The sequence below is a fragment of the Nerophis lumbriciformis genome, linkage group LG21 (assembly GCF_033978685.3).
Source record: "Nerophis lumbriciformis linkage group LG21, RoL_Nlum_v2.1, whole genome shotgun sequence".
NCBI lineage: Eukaryota > Metazoa > Chordata > Actinopteri > Syngnathiformes > Syngnathidae > Nerophis > Nerophis lumbriciformis.
The window spans coordinates 41,600,592-41,620,000 of NC_084568.2; the positions used below are offsets into that span (position 1 = coordinate 41,600,592).

The 19,409-nt window shown below is 35.8% G+C and overlaps 1 protein-coding gene across 1 annotated transcript in view; it reads left to right on the plus strand.

Annotated features, from left to right (window-relative positions):
- Positions 1-19,409, plus strand: part of thsd7aa (thrombospondin, type I, domain containing 7Aa) — a 237,267-nt gene that overhangs the window by 77,938 nt on the left and 139,920 nt on the right. Inside the window, exons 2-3 of the mRNA XM_061982352.2 lie at positions 11,661-12,747; positions 18,422-18,667. Coding sequence (XP_061838336.2) covers positions 11,661-12,747; positions 18,422-18,667 — 1,333 coding nt within the window. The remainder of the gene's footprint in view (positions 1-11,660; positions 12,748-18,421; positions 18,668-19,409) is intronic.

Sequence of the window (19,409 nt, forward strand, 5' to 3'; positions counted from 1 at the left end):
TGCAGGACTGCTTGTGTCACACATGATATCACACACAAGTAAACACGCTGCAGGACTGCTTGCATCACTGCTTGTATCGCACATGATATCACACACAAGTAAACACACTGCAGGACTGCTTGTATCACACATGATATCACACACAAGTAAACACGCTGCATGACTGATTGTATCACTGCTTGAATCGCACATGATTTGACACACAAGTAAACACACTGCAGGACTGCTTGTATCACACATGATATCACACACAAGTAAACACGCTGCCGGACTGCTTGTATCGCACATGAAATCACACACAAGTAAACACACTGCAGGACCGCTTGTATCGCACATGAAATCACACACAAGTAAACATGCTTCAGGACTGCTTGTATCGCTGCTTGTATCGCACATGATATCACACAAAAGTAAACACGCTGCACGACCGCTTATATCGCACATGAAATCACACACAAGTAAACTTCCTGCAGAACTGCTTGTATCGCACATGAAATCACACACAAGTAAACACGCTGCAGGACCGCTCGTATCGCACATGATATCACACACAAGTAAACATCCTGCAGGACTGTTTGTATCACACATGATATCACACACAAGTAAAAACGGCGCAGGACTGTTTGTATCACACATCATATCACACACAAGTAAACACGCTGCAGGACTGCTTGTATCGCACATGATATCACACACAAGTAAACACGCTGCAGCACTGCTTGTATCGCTGCGTGTATCACACATGATATCACACACAAGTAAACACACTGCAGGACTGCTTGTATCACACATGATATCACACACAAGTAAACACGCTGCCGGACTGCTTGTATCACTGCTTGTATCGCACATGAAATCACACACAAGTAAACACGCTGCAGGACTGCTTGTATCGCTGCTTGTATCACACATGATATCACACAAAAGTAAACACGCTGCACGACCGCTTATATCGCACATGAAATCACACACAAGTAAACTTCCTGCAGAACTGCTTATATCGCACATGAAATCACACACAAGTAAACACGCTGCAGGACCGCTTGTATCGCACATGATATCACACACAAGTAAACATCCTGCAGGACTGTTTGTATCACACATGATATCACACACAAGTAAAAACGGCGCAGGACTGTTTGTATCACACATCATATCACACACAAGTAAACACGCTGCAGGACTGCTTGTATCGCACATGATATCACACACAAGTAAACACGCTGCAGCACTGCTTGTATCGCTGCGTGTATCACACATGATATCACACACAAGTAAACACACTGCAGGACTGCTTGTATCACACATGATATCACACACAAGTAAACACGCTGCCGGACTGCTTGTATCACTGCTTGTATCGCACATGAAATCACACACAAGTAAACACGCTGCAGGACTGCTTGTATCGCTGCTTGTATCGCACATGATATCACACAAAAGTAAACACACTGCATGACTGCTTATATCGCACATGAAATCACACACAAGTAAACTTCCTGCAGAACTACTTGTATCGCACATGATATCACACACAAGTAAACACCATGCGGGACTGCTTGTATCGTACACAAAATCACACACAAGTAAACACCCTGCAGAATCGCTTGTATCGCATATGATATCACACACAAGTGAACACGCTGCAGGACTGCTTGTATCGCACATGAAATCACACACAAGTAAACACGCTTCAGGACCGTTTGTATCGCACATGAAATCACACACATGTAAACACGCCGCAGGACTGCTTGTATCGCACATGATATCACACACAAGTAAACACGCTGCAGGACTGCTTGTATCGCACATGATATCACACACAAGTAAACACGCTGCAGGACTGCTTGTATCGCACATGATATCACACACAAGTAAAGATGCTGCAGGACCGCTTGCATCGCACATGATATCACACACAAGTAAAGATGCTGCAGGACTGCTTGTATCGCACATGATATCACACACAAGTAAAGATGCTGCAGGACTGCTGGTATCGCTGCTTGTATCATTCTTGTCTGTGGGGAATGCTGTCTCTTGTGTCAGGAGGACTTTTTGCTGCTCCTATTGAATAGTATTGATTAGTATTGCTCAGTATTGAATAGTATTGATCAGTATTGATCAGTATTGATTAGTATTGATCAGTATCGACTCTCTGCAGCCACAAGTTAATGTATCCTCCTGCTTCTGTTGACATGGACTGAAAGCGTAGAGCGCCATCCAACATGTCTGACGTCTCACATGGAACACAATAGGAGGAATATCAGCAGTCCAACAATGTTGGAGTTGAGTTCATTTCCTGGCAGGGCGAGATCATTTCCTGCTTGATTGATGATGTCATCTCTGCCTGATTGATGATGTCATCTCTGCCTGATTGATGATGTCATCTCTGCCTGATCAAATGTCTGGCCTCCTACTTGCTGAGCTGATGGCGCTCGTTAGCAATAATAGCTTCTCATAAACGTGCAGAAACACAAGAAGATAATGAACGTGGAGTCAGTTTGTCAGTACAACAACACTTATGTTTGTCAGTACAACAACACTTATGGACCATCAAACATGTGCAAATATAAATGTGTAAAATGATGTTTTTAGCGTCTGACACAACAATGTGATGGAGACACATTCTGATGACATCATCTCAGGACCATCTGTCATCACAACTGGACTCTTTGGTTGGTCTAAGAAGATGTTTGGACTCTCATCTGACTAGACTGCATCAGTTCTTGTCATGGACTTAGATTGTTACATCTAGTCTTAGACTTAGACTGTTACATCTAGTCATAGACTTAGATTGTTACATCTAGTCTTAGATTTAGACTGTTACATCTAGTCTTAGACTTAGATTGTTACATCTAGTCTTAGACTTAGATTGTTACATCTAGTCTTAGACTTAGATTGTTACATCTAGTCTTAGACTTAGATTGTTACATCTAGTCTTAGACTTAGACTGTTACATCTAGTCTTAGACTTAGATTGTTACATCTAGTCTTAGACTTAGACTGTTACATCTAGTCTTAGACTTAGATTGTTACATCTAGTCTTAGACTTAGACTGTTACATCTAGTCTTAGACTTAGATTGGTCAGGTTGAGTCTTAGACTTAGATTGGTCACATCTAGTCTTAGAGTTAGATTGGTCAGGTCTAGTCTTAAACTTAGATTGGTCACATCTATTCTTAGACTTAGATTGGTCACATCTAGTCTTAGACTTAGATTGGTCAGGTTGAGTCTTAGACTTAGATTGGTCACATCTAGTCTTAGACTTAGATTGGTCACGTCTAGTCTTAGACTTAGATTGGTCACATCTAGTCTTAAACTTAGATTGGTCACATCTAGTCTTAGACTTAGATTGGTCACATCTAGTCTTAGACTCAGATTGGTCACATCTAGTCTTAGACTTAGATTGGTCAGGTTGAGTCTTAGACTTAGATTGATCACATCTAGTCTTAGACTTAGATTGGTCAGGTCTTATTTTAGACTTAGATTGGTCACGTCTAGTCTTAGACTTAGATTGGTCACGTCTAGTCTTAGATTTAGATTGTTACATCTAGTCTTAGACTTAGATTGGTCACAAATAGTCTTAAACTTAGATTGGTCAGGTCTAGTCTTAGAGTTAGATTGGTCACGTCTAGTCTTAGACTTAGATTGGTCACGTCTAGTCTTAGACTTAGATTGGTCACCGATAGTCTTAAACTTAGATTGGTCACATCTAGTCTTAGACTTAGATTGGTCACATCTAGTCTTAGACTTAGATTGGTCACATCTAGTCTTAGACTTAGATTGGTCACATCTAGTCTTAGACTTAGATTGGTCACATCTAGTCTTAGACTTAGATTGGTCAGGTTGAGTCTTAGACTTAGATTGGTCACATCTAGTCTTAGAGTTAGATTGGTCAGGTCTAGTCTTAAACTTAGATTGGTCACATCTATTCTTAGACTTAGATTGGTCACATCTAGTCTTAGACTTAGATTGGTCAGGTTGAGTCTTAGACTTAGATTGGTCACATCTAGTCTTAGACTTAGATTGGTCACGTCTAGTCTTAGACTTAGATTGGTCACCGATAGTCTTAAACTTAGATTGGTCACATCTAGTCTTAGACTTAGATTGGTCACATCTAGTCTTAGACTTAGATTGGTCACATCTAGTCTTAGACTTAGATTGGTCAGGTTGAGTCTTAGACTTAGATTGGTCACATCTAGTCTTAGAGTTAGATTGGTCAGGTCTAGTCTTAAACTTAGATTGGTCACATCTATTCTTAGACTTAGATTGGTCACATCTAGTCTTAGACTTAGATTGGTCAGGTTGAGTCTTAGACTTAGATTGGTCACATCTAGTCTTAGACTTAGATTGGTCACGTCTAGTCTTAGACTTAGATTGGTCACCGATAGTCTTAAACTTAGATTGGTCACATCTAGTCTTAGACTTAGATTGGTCACATCTAGTCTTAGACTTAGATTGGTCACATCTAGTCTTAGACTCAGATTGGTCACATCTAGTCTTAGACTTAGATTGGTCAGGTTGAGTCTTAGACTTAGATTGATCACATCTAGTCTTAGAGTTAGATTGGTCAGGTTGAGTCTTAGACTTAGATTGGTCAGGTCTAGTCTTAGAGTTAGATTGGTCAGGTTGAGTCTTAGACTTAGATTGGTCAGGTCTAGTCTTAGAGTTAGATTGGTCAGGTTGAGTCTTAGACTTAGATTGGTCACTGCCAGTGTCTCCTTTCATTCCTAAAACACGTATTTCATATCGAAAAAGGACAATTAAGAGTATTTTAGTTGAGACTGTCTACAAAATCATGTCTAAAGTTGTTAATTTACAGATCAATTTCAGCTTGTCAGACTTTAGACAACAACTGTTAGGCTCCTTTGTTGTCTTTTTATTTTTGGTGGTTTTAAGCGCAACTCCTTGCAGTTTATGTCGTGTTTTCAGGTCGCCATAACGACGTGTCAGTGACGCGTTTTGTAGATTAGTGATGTTTCACTTCCTTTATCCAAACAAATAAGTTCCTCTGTCCTCAATTTCGCAATCATTCCTCTTCAGATTTTGTAGGTTTAGCTTCCATTTTGCTTTCCGCCTCCGCTACATTGTTAAAAAATCTGTGATATTTGTACCTGAATAAATGCTTCTGATAATCTGTACATTACATGTTGTACAAGTTCATTGTTTTTATATCTCTGCACGACATGTTTTAACCTTCTCTATTTATTAATAAAGTGTCATGACTTGGTCCTGGGTGTTTGCTTTTCCGGAATGCAACGGAAAGTTGGCTCGGGCGAGACGGGAATGTAAATACATGATTTATTTAATATATCAAAATAAAGTACAAACGAAAAGCGCGCACAGTGGCGGAGAACAAACTATGAAACCAAAAGACTATAGCAAAAAAAAAGTACAAACGAAAAGCGCGCACAGTGGCGGAGAACAAACTATGAAACCAAAAGACTATAGCATTAATAAACAAAACTTACCGGTACTTGGCATGGACTAAAAGGAGCAGCGTGAACGATGGACATGAAATCAAGTGTCAGAAATGTGCCGAGCATAATTGTGGGATGTCACCAGACAGACAAACTGAAAACAATGAACTTAAATACTACAGACATGATTAACGAAAACAGGTGCGTGACGTGACAGGTGAAAACTAATGGGTTGCTATGGTGACAAACAAGAGTGCACAATGAGTCCAAACGTGGAACAGGTGAAACTAATGGGTAATCATGGAAACAAGACAAGGGAGTGAAAAGCCAGAAACTAAAGAGTCCAAAAACTAAACAAAACATGACTAAAACAAAACATGATTACACAGACATGACATAAAGTGTGATACACAGCCTGCTAAGCATTCTGTAATTGAGGACTATCAAGCACAACATGTTACAAAAGAATATACACAATATTTCACTGATGTACTAGCATGTTTTAGGTGCAAATATCACAGATTACTTTACGAAACATCTTTGACAGAGCATGATCGTAATGTAAGACATTTTTACTTTGTTAGTTTGAGAAAGTGTCCTGACATGTTTGGATCTTGGACTGGATTGTTTGCAATAATAAAAGTCCCCTTTTGACTGCTTGACTACCGTGTTTCATTTCTGTTGAGTTTATATGCCAGTAACAACCTACATTTTATGTTATCAATGCACCTTAACTTTAGTCTAAACACGGAAGTAAAGCGCCATCCACCTCTGAACGACGCCCACAGCAGGCATTTGCTGAAGAGAGTTGAGTTGAGTTTGAGTTTATTTCGAACATGCAGTCATACAACATGATACATCACAATCTCCAGTTTCTCTATTCAACATGTTCGAAAAGGAGTAGGAAGAAGCAGAGCTTATTTAATCCTACCCCTTTTCTTTTACATAACAGTTGCTAAAACTTTTGTTCACTTCCTGTTCTCAATTTATTCACAATATACTCCATAAGTAATCACAATAAAAATAAGTAAATAAATAATAATTGGTGAAGTAAGTTACATTTCATATGTTGAGATAAGTAAGATTAGTTTGTGAGTGAAAGAATGAAAGAATGGATGAGTTAAATAAATACAGAATGTTTATCATGGTTCTTCTTCTTTGTACTTTGTAAACACTTTAAGTTTGAAGAGTTTCTTGAAGTGGATCATATTAGTACATTGTTTGATTGCTTTGCTTAATCCATTCCATCATTTAATTCCACATACTGATATACTGAAGGTCTTAAGTGTTGTACGTGCATACAAATGTTTTAAATTACATTTCTCTCTAAGATTATATTTCTCCTCTTTTTTGAGAAGAATTGTTGTATATTCTTGGGTAGCAGGTTATAGTTTGCTTTGTGTATCATTTTAGCTGTTTGCAAATTCACTATGTCGTAGAATTTCAGTATCTTTGATTCAATAAATAAAGGATTTGTGTGTTCTCTATATCCAACATGATGTATTATTATAACTGATCTTTTTTGTAACACCGTTAATGAATGAAGTGTACTTTTGTAATTATTTCCCCATATTTCTGCACAATAACTCAGATATGGTAACACTAGTGAGCAGTAGAGAATATGAAGTGATTTTTTGTCTAGAACATGTTTTGCTTTATTCATTATTGACGTGTTTCTTGCTACTTTATGTTGTATATTTTTTACGTGAGATTTCCAGTTCAATTTATCATCAATCATTATACCTAGAAATTTGGTTTCATTTACTCTTTCAATTTCTATTCCGTCTATTTGTGTTTGTGTTTGACTTTCTCTTCTACTGTTACCAAATAGCATTATTTTACTTTTACTGAGATTCAACGATAGTCTGTTTTTGTCAAACCATCTTTTTAATTTGTTAATTTCTTCTGTTATTATTTGTAGTATCTTCTGTGTGTTCTCTCCTGAACAAAACGCTGTTGTATCATCCGCAAATAATACTAACTTTAAATCTTTTGTAACTTTACAAATGTCATTTATATATAGATTGAATAATTTGGGTCCTAGTATTGATCCCTGAGGTACACCACAGGATATATTTAACGTTGTAGAGGTGTGTTCGCCTAGTTTCACGTATTGTTTCCTGTTCATTAGATAACTTCTTATCCAGTTTAAGACTAACCCTCTGATGCCATATCGTTCTAATTTTTTGATTAAAATATTGTGATTAATTGTGTCAAATGCTTTAGTTAGATCCATAAAAACTGCTGCCGCACATTTTTTATTATCTATAGCATTGGTAATTTCTTCTGTAATTTCAATTAAAGCCATGGAAGTTGAAACATTAGCTCTGTATCCATATTGATTTTCTTCGAGTATTCTATTTTTGTTTATGAAACTCTCTAATCTGTTATTGAACAGTTTTTCAATGATTTTAGAAAATTGTGGAAGTAAGGAAACAGGTCTATAGTTTGTAAATTGATGTTTGTCGCCAGTCTTGTAAATTGGTGCAACTTTAGCTATTTTCATTTTGTTTGGAAATGTACCTGTTTGAAATGATAGGTTACTAATATACATGAATGGTCCTGAGATCTCTTCAATAACCTTTTTTATCGTTTCCATATCAATTCCGTTACAATCAGTTGAAGTCTTAGATTTACATTTTTTCACGATTGTAACTATTTCCTGCTGTGTCACATTACTGAGGAACATGGAGTTGGGATTTGGCTCTATGGTATCATTATAGTCCTCAATTGAAACTGGGTCTGGAATCCTTTCTTCCAATTTTGGTCCAATATTTACAAAATAATTATTGAAGCTTTCAACTACTTCCTTTATGTTGTCATTTTTTTTTTATTTCCGTCTAAGAAGTATTGAGGGTAGTCCCTCTTAGTGCCATTTTTAATAATGCTATTGAGGATGCCCCATGTTGCTCTCATATTAGTTTTGTTCTTGTCCAATAATTCACTGTAATATTCTTTTCTACATAATCGTAGTATGTATGTTAACTTGTTTTTATACTTTTTGTACTTAATTTCTGCCTCTGTAGTTCTTTGTGCTATAAATTTCCTATATAGTGTATTCTTCTTCTTACAAGCATTTTTTAATCCTGTTAAATTAGATGTTGTTTCACGGCGAAAAATAGTCTTTGCCTCCTATTTCCATAATGCAGACTTTTCTTTGTGCTTTTCTGCTCGCTATTTTTCTGCTTTTGGCTCATCAGTAACAAGTAAACTCCGCCAAGTTTCCCTTTCTACGGAACGGCCCGAGGGTCAAAAAGGATGCCTGTGTGTTAACCGTTCATCAATAAACTCAGTGTCGTTATTGGAACATATAGTTAATGTGTTATTATGGCATACTTGCCAACCCTCCCGGATTTTTCCGGGAGACTCCCGAAATTCAGCGCCTCTCCCGAAAACCTCCCGGGACAAATTTTCTCCCGAAAATCTCCCGAAATTCAGGCGGAGCCGGAAGCCACGCCCCCTCCAGCTCCATGCGGACCTGAGTGACGTCAGGTGCGCAACACCACGTAAATCGTTGGCCAACCAAAAAGTAACCCCAGTACGCTATAGCCAACATTCACCAGGAGATGGCAACAGACAAACATAGATCACTATTACATTCCTCCCCTTTTAGAAATGTATAGAAGTTACTCAAAATAAATAAACAACCCAACCAAAAAAATGCAGCAGCTCGATTAAAAAACTGTACTTAAGCCACATTCTTTTCTTTTTTTTTTTAGTACTGAACTCTTAACCTTCATGTGTAAAAAAATAACATGCTTATTATACAAACAGTATTTGTACACCTTTAACACAGATTTTTATACTGTCTTTAGAGATTCCGTTTTTTTGGTGGTACTCGAAACCTTTCTGGGTACCTGCGAAAGGGTGTTCAGCATGGTTAGAAAAACAGTGACATAGAATAGAACAAGGATGGACAATTCAACCCTTAACTCAACAATGAGTATATGAGTGTTATGTGTGTGTATATGTGTAAATAAATGAACACTGAAATTCAAGTATTTATTTTATTTATATATATATATATATATATATATATATATATATATATATATATATATATATATATATATATATATATATATATATATATATATATATATATATATATATATATAAAATAAAAAAAATATATATATAGCTAGAATTCACCGAAAGTCAAGTATTTCTTATATATATATATATATATATATATATATATATATATATATATATATATATATATATATATATATATATATATATATATATATATATATATATATGTATGTGTTGGAAAAAAATCACAAGACTATTTCATCTCTACAGGCCTGTTTCATGAGGGGGGGTACCCTCAATCATCAGGAGATTTTAATGGGAGCATTCGCATACCATATATATATATATATATATATATATATATATATATATATATATATATATATGAAATACTTGACTTGGTGAATTCTAGCTGTAAAGATACTCCTCCCCTCTTAGCCCCGCCCCAACCACGCCCCCGCCCCCCGACCTTACTAATAATGCGCCACACTGTGAACCCACACCAAACAAGAATGACAAACACATTTCGGGAGAACATCTGCACCGTAACACAACATAAACACAACAGGAAAAATACCCAGAATCCCATGCAGCCCTAACTCTTCCAGGATACATTACCACATCAATCATCAAGAAGGCTCAGCAGCGGCTACACTTCCTTAGAGTCCTCGGGAAGTACAACCTGAAGCCTGACCTGCTGCTGACCTTCTACCGCTCGTCCATCGAGAGCCTGCTGACCTACTGTATTACGGTATGGTACGGCAGCTGCACTGCAGCAGACAGGGAGAGGCTGCAAAGAGTGGTCTAAGACGGCTCAGAAGATCATCGGCCGCCCTCTCCCCTCTCTGACGGACATCTACACCTCCCGCTGCCTCAACAGAGCCAGTGCCATCATCAAGGACAGCACCCACCCTGGCTCTGACCTGTTCCACCTGCTGCCCTCTGGGAAGCGCTACAGGTGCATTAAAACCAAAACAAACAGGCTAAAGAACAGCTTCTTCCCCAGGGCCATAACCATCCTGAACGGACTGCCCCATTGTCCCTCATAACTGCCTTCTCTTCGGTGCAATAACCCATTCCACCAACCACCCTGTTTTTGTTTTGTTTTGTCATGTATATATTCATTTCACACCATATTCATTGCACTTCTATATTTTTTATATTTTTATATATTTACACACTGTTTTTCTAGCATGCACACATCGCACTGTATGGAATGGCCTCAATCTCGTTACCTTGCGTAATGACAATAAAGCTGATTCTGATTCTGATTCTGATTCTGATTCTGATACACCCCCCGCTACCAAACCCCGCCCACCTCAACCGACGCAAAGAGAGAGAGGGGGGTGGGGGGGGGGGGTTGATGTGTGAGGGAGCAGGGTTGGGGTGGGGGGCGGGGTTTGGTGGTAGCAGGGGTGTATAATGTAGCCCGGAAGAGTCAGGGCTGCATGGGATTCTGGGTGTTTGTTCTGTTGTGTTTATGTTGTGTTAAGGTGCAGATGTTCTCCCGAAATGTGTTTGTCATTCTTGTTTGGTTTTGGTTCAAAGTGTGGCGCATTATTTGTAAGAGTGTTTAAAGTTGTTTTATATGACCACCGTCAGTGTAACCTGTGTGGCTTTTGAACAAGTATGCCTTGCTGTCACGTACGTGTGCGAGCAGAAGATGTATATTGTATAACAAGTGTTGGGCTGGCACGCTGTTAATACAGATTGTAGAGGGCGCTAAATGTTGTACCATCATGGCACACCCTTATTATAGCCGTCAGGGTGAAAATCGGTGAATATTAATCCCGGGAGTTTTCTGCGAGTGGCACTAGAATCCGGAAGTCTCACGGGAAAATTGGGGGGTTCAGCAAGTGAGCTGCTGAGCCGCATCAGAGTGATCAAAGACGGAGCCGCGGGTTGCCGACCCCTGGTCTAGAGATTTAAGCTTAGAAAGTTATAAAAAAAAAATATATAAATGACTTACTTTTAAGACATTAATGGCTGAACCCTTTTCGGGTCCTTTGGACCCTATAACAGTCACCACATTTGGGGGATCCCCAAGTGCACATTCAAGCTGACCAAGCTGAAAGTTTCCAGCTTGGACCTTGTGCACCAAGATCACATCCAATAGTGCTGATCTGTTCCTGTGAAGTATCAAGAAGTCAATCTTGACGGGAAATGATTGTTCTAACTGCAACCTTTCCGACATTGTCTTCCAGGACCGTGGGGTCGATGCATGGGCAGCGAGTGCGGGCCCGGTGGGAGCCAGAGCAGAGCGGTGTGGTGTGCACACGCCGAAGGTTGGACCACACTGCACACAAACTGCAACCCGGCAGAACGACCCAACAACCAGCAGAGTTGCTTCAGAGTGTGTGACTGGCACAAGGATCTTTACGACTGGCAACTGGGGGCGTGGAACCAGTGCGTGTCCGTGTCGATGCGCAGCGCGGGTGTGCAAAGACCCGCCGTGTGCACCCGGGCGGAGGAGGGCATTCAGACCCGAGAAGTGGGTTGTGTCCAGAAAGCCAACGGCGAGCCTGCAGAGGATGCGATCTGTGAATACTTTGAACCCAAACCACGCCTGGAGCAAGCTTGTCTCATCCCTTGCCCTCGGGATTGTGTGGTGTCGGAGTTCAGTCCTTGGACATTCTGTTCCAAGACCTGTGGGATAGGTTTGCAGAACAGAATTCGCATTGTTCTCGCTCCCCCGTTGTTTGGTGGGTCCGCCTGTCCAAACCTGACAGAGTTTCAGACATGCCAGCCGGGACCGTGCGAGGGGGAAGAGAGTCCGTACAGTCTGCGGGTCGGACCCTGGGGGCCTTGCTCTGTGTCGGTCTCCAGGCAGGCCAGGCAAGCTATCAAAGCACTCAGTGAGAGTGACGGCGTTAAACCCACCGGAGAGGGCAGAACACAGTCCAAAAGAGGGGAGAAAAAGGCCAAAGTCGGGGACAAGAGGTCGGTTCAGGCCGATGACGTTTCCAAAGACGGAGACAGACCACTAAGACCCAACAGGAAATTGGGTAAGGCCAACAGAAACCCTGACAGAGCGTCCCGTCAGCTTGACCGGCCCAAAAGACAGAGGAAAGTAAAAAACAAAGAGAAAAAGGAGAAAGTCCGGGAGAAAGTCCGGGAGAAGTTGAAGGAAAGAGGGAAGGTGAAAGATCCTGCGGCCAGAGAGCTCATGAAAAAGACTCGAAACAGGAACCGTCAGAACCGCCCGGGAGGAAAGTCCTGGGACGTGCAAATTGGCTACCAGACAAGAGAAGTCACCTGCGTTCACAAGCGGGGGAACGTTGACGCTCTCAGGTAAGAAGAACTCAAACCAGCGGTCTTGAGTCCCTTTTGAACCTCTTCTCTGTTCTTTGGTCTGTTGGACAATCTTTGTCCTGAAATGATTTTTGTCATCACTGTTCCACCAAATCAGATTAGAATATAACATTTATGTTTTCATAGTACTATTAGCACAATATGTATTTGTTTTGTTACACTAAACAATTAACATAACATGCATGTTTTCTTAATACTATTAGCACAATATGTATTTGTTTTGTTACACTAAACAATTAACATAACATGCATGTTTTCTTAATACTATTAGCACAATATGTATTTGTTTTGTTACACTAAACAATTAACATAATATTCATGTTTTCATAATACTATTAGCACAATATGTATTTGTTTTGTTACACTAAACAATTAACATAACATGCATGTTTTCATAGTACTATTAGCACAATATGTATTTGTTTTGTTACACTAAACAATTAACATAACATGCATGTTTTCATAATACTATTAGCACAATATGTATGTGTTTTGTTACACTAAACAATTAACATAACATGCACGTTTTCTTAATACTATTAGCACAATATGTATTTGTTTTGTTACACTAAACAATTAACATAACATGCATGTTTTCATAATACTATTAGCACAATATGTATTTGTTTTGTTACACTAAACAATTAACATAACATGCATGTTTTCATAATACTATTAGCACAATATGTATTTGTTTTGTTACACTAAACAATTTACATAACATGCATGTTTTCATAATACTATTAGCACAATACGTATTTGTTTTGTTGCACTAAACAATTAACATAACATGCATGTTTTCATAGTATTATTAGCACAATATGTATTTGTTTTGTTACACTAAACAATTAACATAACATTCATGTTTTCATAATACTATTAGCACAATATGTATTTGTTTTGTTACACTAAACAATTAACATAACATGCATGTTTTCATAATACTATTAGCACAATATGTATTTGTTTTGTTACACTAAACAATTAACATAACATGCATGTTTTCTTAATACTATTAGCACAATACGTATTTGTTTTGTTAAACTAAACAATTAACATAACATGCTTGTTTTCATAGTACTGTTAGCACAATATGTATTTGTTTTGTTACACTAAACAATTAACATAACATGCATGTTTTCATAATACTATTAGCACAATATGTATTTGTTTTGTTACACTAAACAATTAACATAACATGCATGTTTTCTTAATACTATTAGCACAATACGTATTTGTTTTGTTAAACTAAACAATTAACATAACATGCTTGTTTTCATAGTACTGTTAGCACAATATGTATTTGTTTTGTTACACTAAACAATTAACATAACATGCATGTTTTCATAATACTATTAGTACAATATGTATTTGTTTTGTTAAACTAAACAATTAACATAACATGCATGTTTTCATAGTACTATTAGCACAATATGTATTTGTTTTGTTACACTAAACAATTTACATAACATGCATGTTTTCATAATACTATTAGCACAATATGTATTTGTTTTGTTGTACTAAACAATAACATAACATGCATGTTTTCATAATACTATTAGCACAATATGTATTTGTTTTGTTACACTAAACAATTAACATAGCATGCATGTTTTCTTAATACTATTAGCACAATATGTATTTGTTTTGTTACACTAAACAATTAACATAACATGCATGTTTTCTTAATACTATTAGCACAATATGTATTTGTTTTGTTACACTAAACAATTAACATAACATGCATGTTTTCATAATACTATTAGCACAATATGTATTTGTTTTGTTACACTAAACAATTAACATAACATGCATGTTTTCTTAATACTATTAGCACAATATGTATTTGTTTTGTTACACTAAACAATTAACATAACATGCATGTTTTCTTAATACTATTAGCACAATATGTATTTGTTTTGTTACACTAAACAATTAACATAACATGCATGTTTTCATAATACTATTAGCACAATATGTATTTGTTTTGTTACACTAAACAATTAACATAACATGCATGTTTTCTTAATACTATTAGCACAATATGTATTTGTTTTGTTACACTAAACAATTAACATAACATGCATGTTTTCATAGTACTATTAGCACAATATGTATTTGTTTTGTTACACTAAACAATTAACATAACATGCATGTTTTCTTAATACTATTAGCACAATACGTATTTGTTTTGTTACACTAAACAATTAACATAACATGCATGTTTTCATAATACTATTAGCAAAACATGTATTTGTTTTGTTACACTAAAAAATTAACATAACATGCATGTTTTCATAGTATTATTAGCACAATATGTATTTGTTTTGTTACACTAAACAATCAACATAACATGCATGTTTTCATAATACTATTAGCACAATATGTATTTGTTTTGTTACACTAAACAATTAACATAACATGCATGTTTTCATAATACTATTAGCACAATACGTATTTGTTTTGTTGCACTAAACAATTAACATAACATGCATGTTTTCATAATACTATTAGCAAAACATGTATTTGTTTTGTTACACTAAAAAATTAACATAACATGCATGTTTTCATAGTATTATTAGCACAATATGTATTTGTTTTGTAACACTAAACAATTAACATAACATGCATGTTTTCACAATGCTATTAGCACAATATGTATTTGTTTTGTTACACTAAACAATTAACATAACATGCATGTTTTCATAATACTATTAGCACAATACGTATTTGTTTTGTTACACTAAACAATCAACATAACATGCATGTTTTCATAATACTATTAGCACAATATGTATTTGTTTTGTTACACTAAACAATTAACATAACATGCATGTTTTCATAATACTATTAGCACAATACGTATTTGTTTTGTTACACTAAACAATTAACATAACATGCATGTTTTCATAGTACTATTAGCACAATATGTATTTGTTTTGTTACACTAAACAATTAACATAACATGCATGCTTTCATAATACTATTAGCACAATACGTATTTGTTTTGTTACACTAAACAATTAACATAACATGCATGTTTTCATAGTACTATTAGCACAATATGTATTTGTTTTGTTACACTAAACAATTAACATAACATGCATGCTTTCATAATACTATTAGCACAATTAGTATTTGTTTTGTTACACTAAACAATTAACATAACATGCATGTTTTCTTAATACTATTGGCACAATATGTATTTGTTTTGTTACACTAAACAATTAACATAACATGCATGTTTTCATAGTACTATTAGCACAATATGTATTTGTTTTGTTACACTAAACAATTAACATAACATGCATGTTTTCTTAATACTATTAACACACTATGTATTTGTTTTGTTACACTAAACAATTAACATAACATGCATGTTTTCATTGTACTATTAGCACAATACGTAGTTGTTTTGTTACACTAAACAATTAACATAACATGCATGTTTTCATAATACTATTAGCACAATATGTATTTGTTTTGTTACACTAAACAATAACATAACACGCATGTTTTCATAATACTATTAGCATAATGTGTATTTATTTTATTCCACTAAATTATTATCATAACATGCATGTTTTCATAATACTATTAGCATAACATGTATTTGTTTTGTTGCACTAAATAATTAACATAATACATATGTTTTATTCCACTAAAGTATTAACATAACATGCATGTTTTCATAATACTATTAGCATAAGGTGTATTTATTTTATTCCACTAAATTATTATCATAACATGCATGTTTTCATAATACTATTAGCATAACATGTATGTGTTTTGTTGCACTAAATAATTAACATAATACATATGTTTTATTCCACTAAAGTATTAACATAACATGCATGTTTTCATAATACTATTAGCATAAGGTGTATTTATGTTATTCCACTAAAGTATTAACATGACATGCATGTTTTCATAATACTATTAGCATAACATGCATTTGTTTTGTTGCACTAAATGATTAACATAATACATATGTTTTATTCTACTAAAGTATTAACATAACATGCATGTTTTCATAATACTATTAGCATAAGGTGTATTTATTTTATTCCACTAAATTATTAACATAACATGCATGTTTTCATAATACTATTAGCATAACATGTATTTGTTTTGTTGCACTAAATAATTAACATAATACATATATTTTATTCCACTAAAGTATTAACATAACATGCATGTTTTCATAATACTATTAGCATAAGGTGTATTTATTTTATTCCACTAAATTATTATCATAACATGCATGTTTTCATAATACTATTAGCATAACATGTATTTGTTTTGTTGCACTAAATAATTAACATAATACATATATTTTATTCCACTAAAGTATTAACATAACATGCATGTTTTCATAATACTATTAGCATAAGGTGTATTTATTTTATTCCACTAAATTATTATCATAACATGCATGTTTTCATAATACTATTAGCATAACATGTATTTGTTTTGTTGCACTAAATGATTAACATAATACATATGTTTTATTCTACTAAAGTATTAATATAGCATGCCTGTTTTCATAATACTATTAGCATAAGGAGTATTTATAGTAATTTATATAGTATTGTAAATATAATGTACAACATTTGCTTCTATGGTACTGTATCTCCGTCAAACACACCATCAGCAGCATTTCCATGGATAAATATAAGCCGTTTATACATTATTTTTTACATTCTCGGCTGGTGTTATTGCTTCAGTATGGCGCTACGTTTTAAATGCTACCCAAAGTCAACGCATAACAATCCCTAAAAAAAAAAAATCATAAACTGAGGAACTCGTATCCCAAGGTATGACTTTTAATGTTAGTTGTGAAAATGCTGATTAATGGGGTACATCTCACACACGGTGTTTTGCAGTTAACACTTTGTTTTATATCACAAACGTGGGGCGCTTTCTGCTCCGCCGCCCCCAGTCTGTGGAACGCTCTCTCCCTGACCACCTGAGGGTACCACAGACTGTGGATGCTTAAAAAACAATTTTTTTTAAAAAAAGCCTTTTTTTTTTAGATATATGCGTGCTAGTTCTAGTTTTTATTTGTATTTGTTTTCATTATCTTTTTATTTTCTTTTAATACACTGTAGCACTTTGAGGTGCTTTTTACAAATAAAATATATTATTATTATTATTATTTATCGACAAATATTTTCGAATGCAAAGGCTCAGAAAAACGTAGCACTAAATATTCTATTGTACCTCATGACTTGTCGTAGTACGCGTTGTCGCTGATGAGGTCAGAGACATGTCTGAGAAGTTGGTCTCTTTTCGATGGTTGACCTCGTTCTGTCCCTCAGCACGCCATCAGCTCCAACGCATGGCGTTTGCGGGAAAAGCAAGACCCGTCAGAGACAAGGTCACGTGCCTGGAACCATCAAACGCCAAGCAAAGACCACTTGTCAGAATCCAGTCTTGACATAGACTCTGGTACTTTCGGACATTTTAATGGGGACGATTTAATGGGCACTGAATTCATGCTGGCCATAGCTCAGGATTAGGATTGTCCTGATACCAATATTTTGGTACAGGTACCTTACTTTTCGGGGACCACAGAAAATAGCATTATTTGACTGTATATATATATATATTTCGCAAAGTCTCCTGACTCTGCTGTCCTCCATGTTCGCAGCTTCTGCTCTCATGAATCGCTTCCAGTCACCTACCAAGCATGTGTCATGCCCAAGGACTGTGATGTGAGCGACTGGTCTGAGTGGTCCGCTTGCTCCAGGGACTGCTACCGCCCCGACGGGCCCGAGGGAGAGCAGACTCGGACACGGAAAGTCGGCCAGTTCCCCATCGGAGGAGGAGCCGAGTGTCCTGAGCTGGAGGAGAAGCGGCCGTGTCGTCCTGGAGAGACGGTTGCCCCGTGCATCGTGTAAGTGACGCTTGTTGACCTCACATGGAGTCTGATCCACTCTTTGTCCAAACACGTGCACATTTGATGGCACGCAGAGATGATCTGTGCACGAAAAAAATCGATTTACATCCAAATTGCGATTCTTATTCATCCCGATTCTAAATCGATTCATGATTTTCAAAAATTGATGTAAAGAAAAAAATAAATAAATAAATAAATCAAATAAATAAATAAAAAATAAAAAATAAAGAATTCTAACAATAAAAAAAAAAAAAAAAAAATTAATATATATATATATATATATATGTATATATATATATATATATATATACGTTAAGTCAGGAAAAAACACAGAGGCTGCATCATCCCTACAAGCATGTTTCACAGGTTTCCCTGATTTTATCTATGGAACAGGCGAAACAGGCTTGTAGGGATGATATATTCCGCTCTACCCCGGTATTGAGCACTGTATAACAGATAAACCACAGAAACCTCGATTATATATATATATATTTAAATAAAAAAGTAAAAAAATTAAATAAAAAAGAAAATAATTTTTTTAAAGAAAGAAATATATATATATATATATATATATATATATATATATATATATATATATATATATATATATATATATATATATATATATATATATATATATATTTTATTTTTTTATTTCTTTTTAAAAACATTTTATTTAATTTTTAATTTATTTTTTTAATTTAAATGTATATATATATATATACGAAGGTCCTGAGTA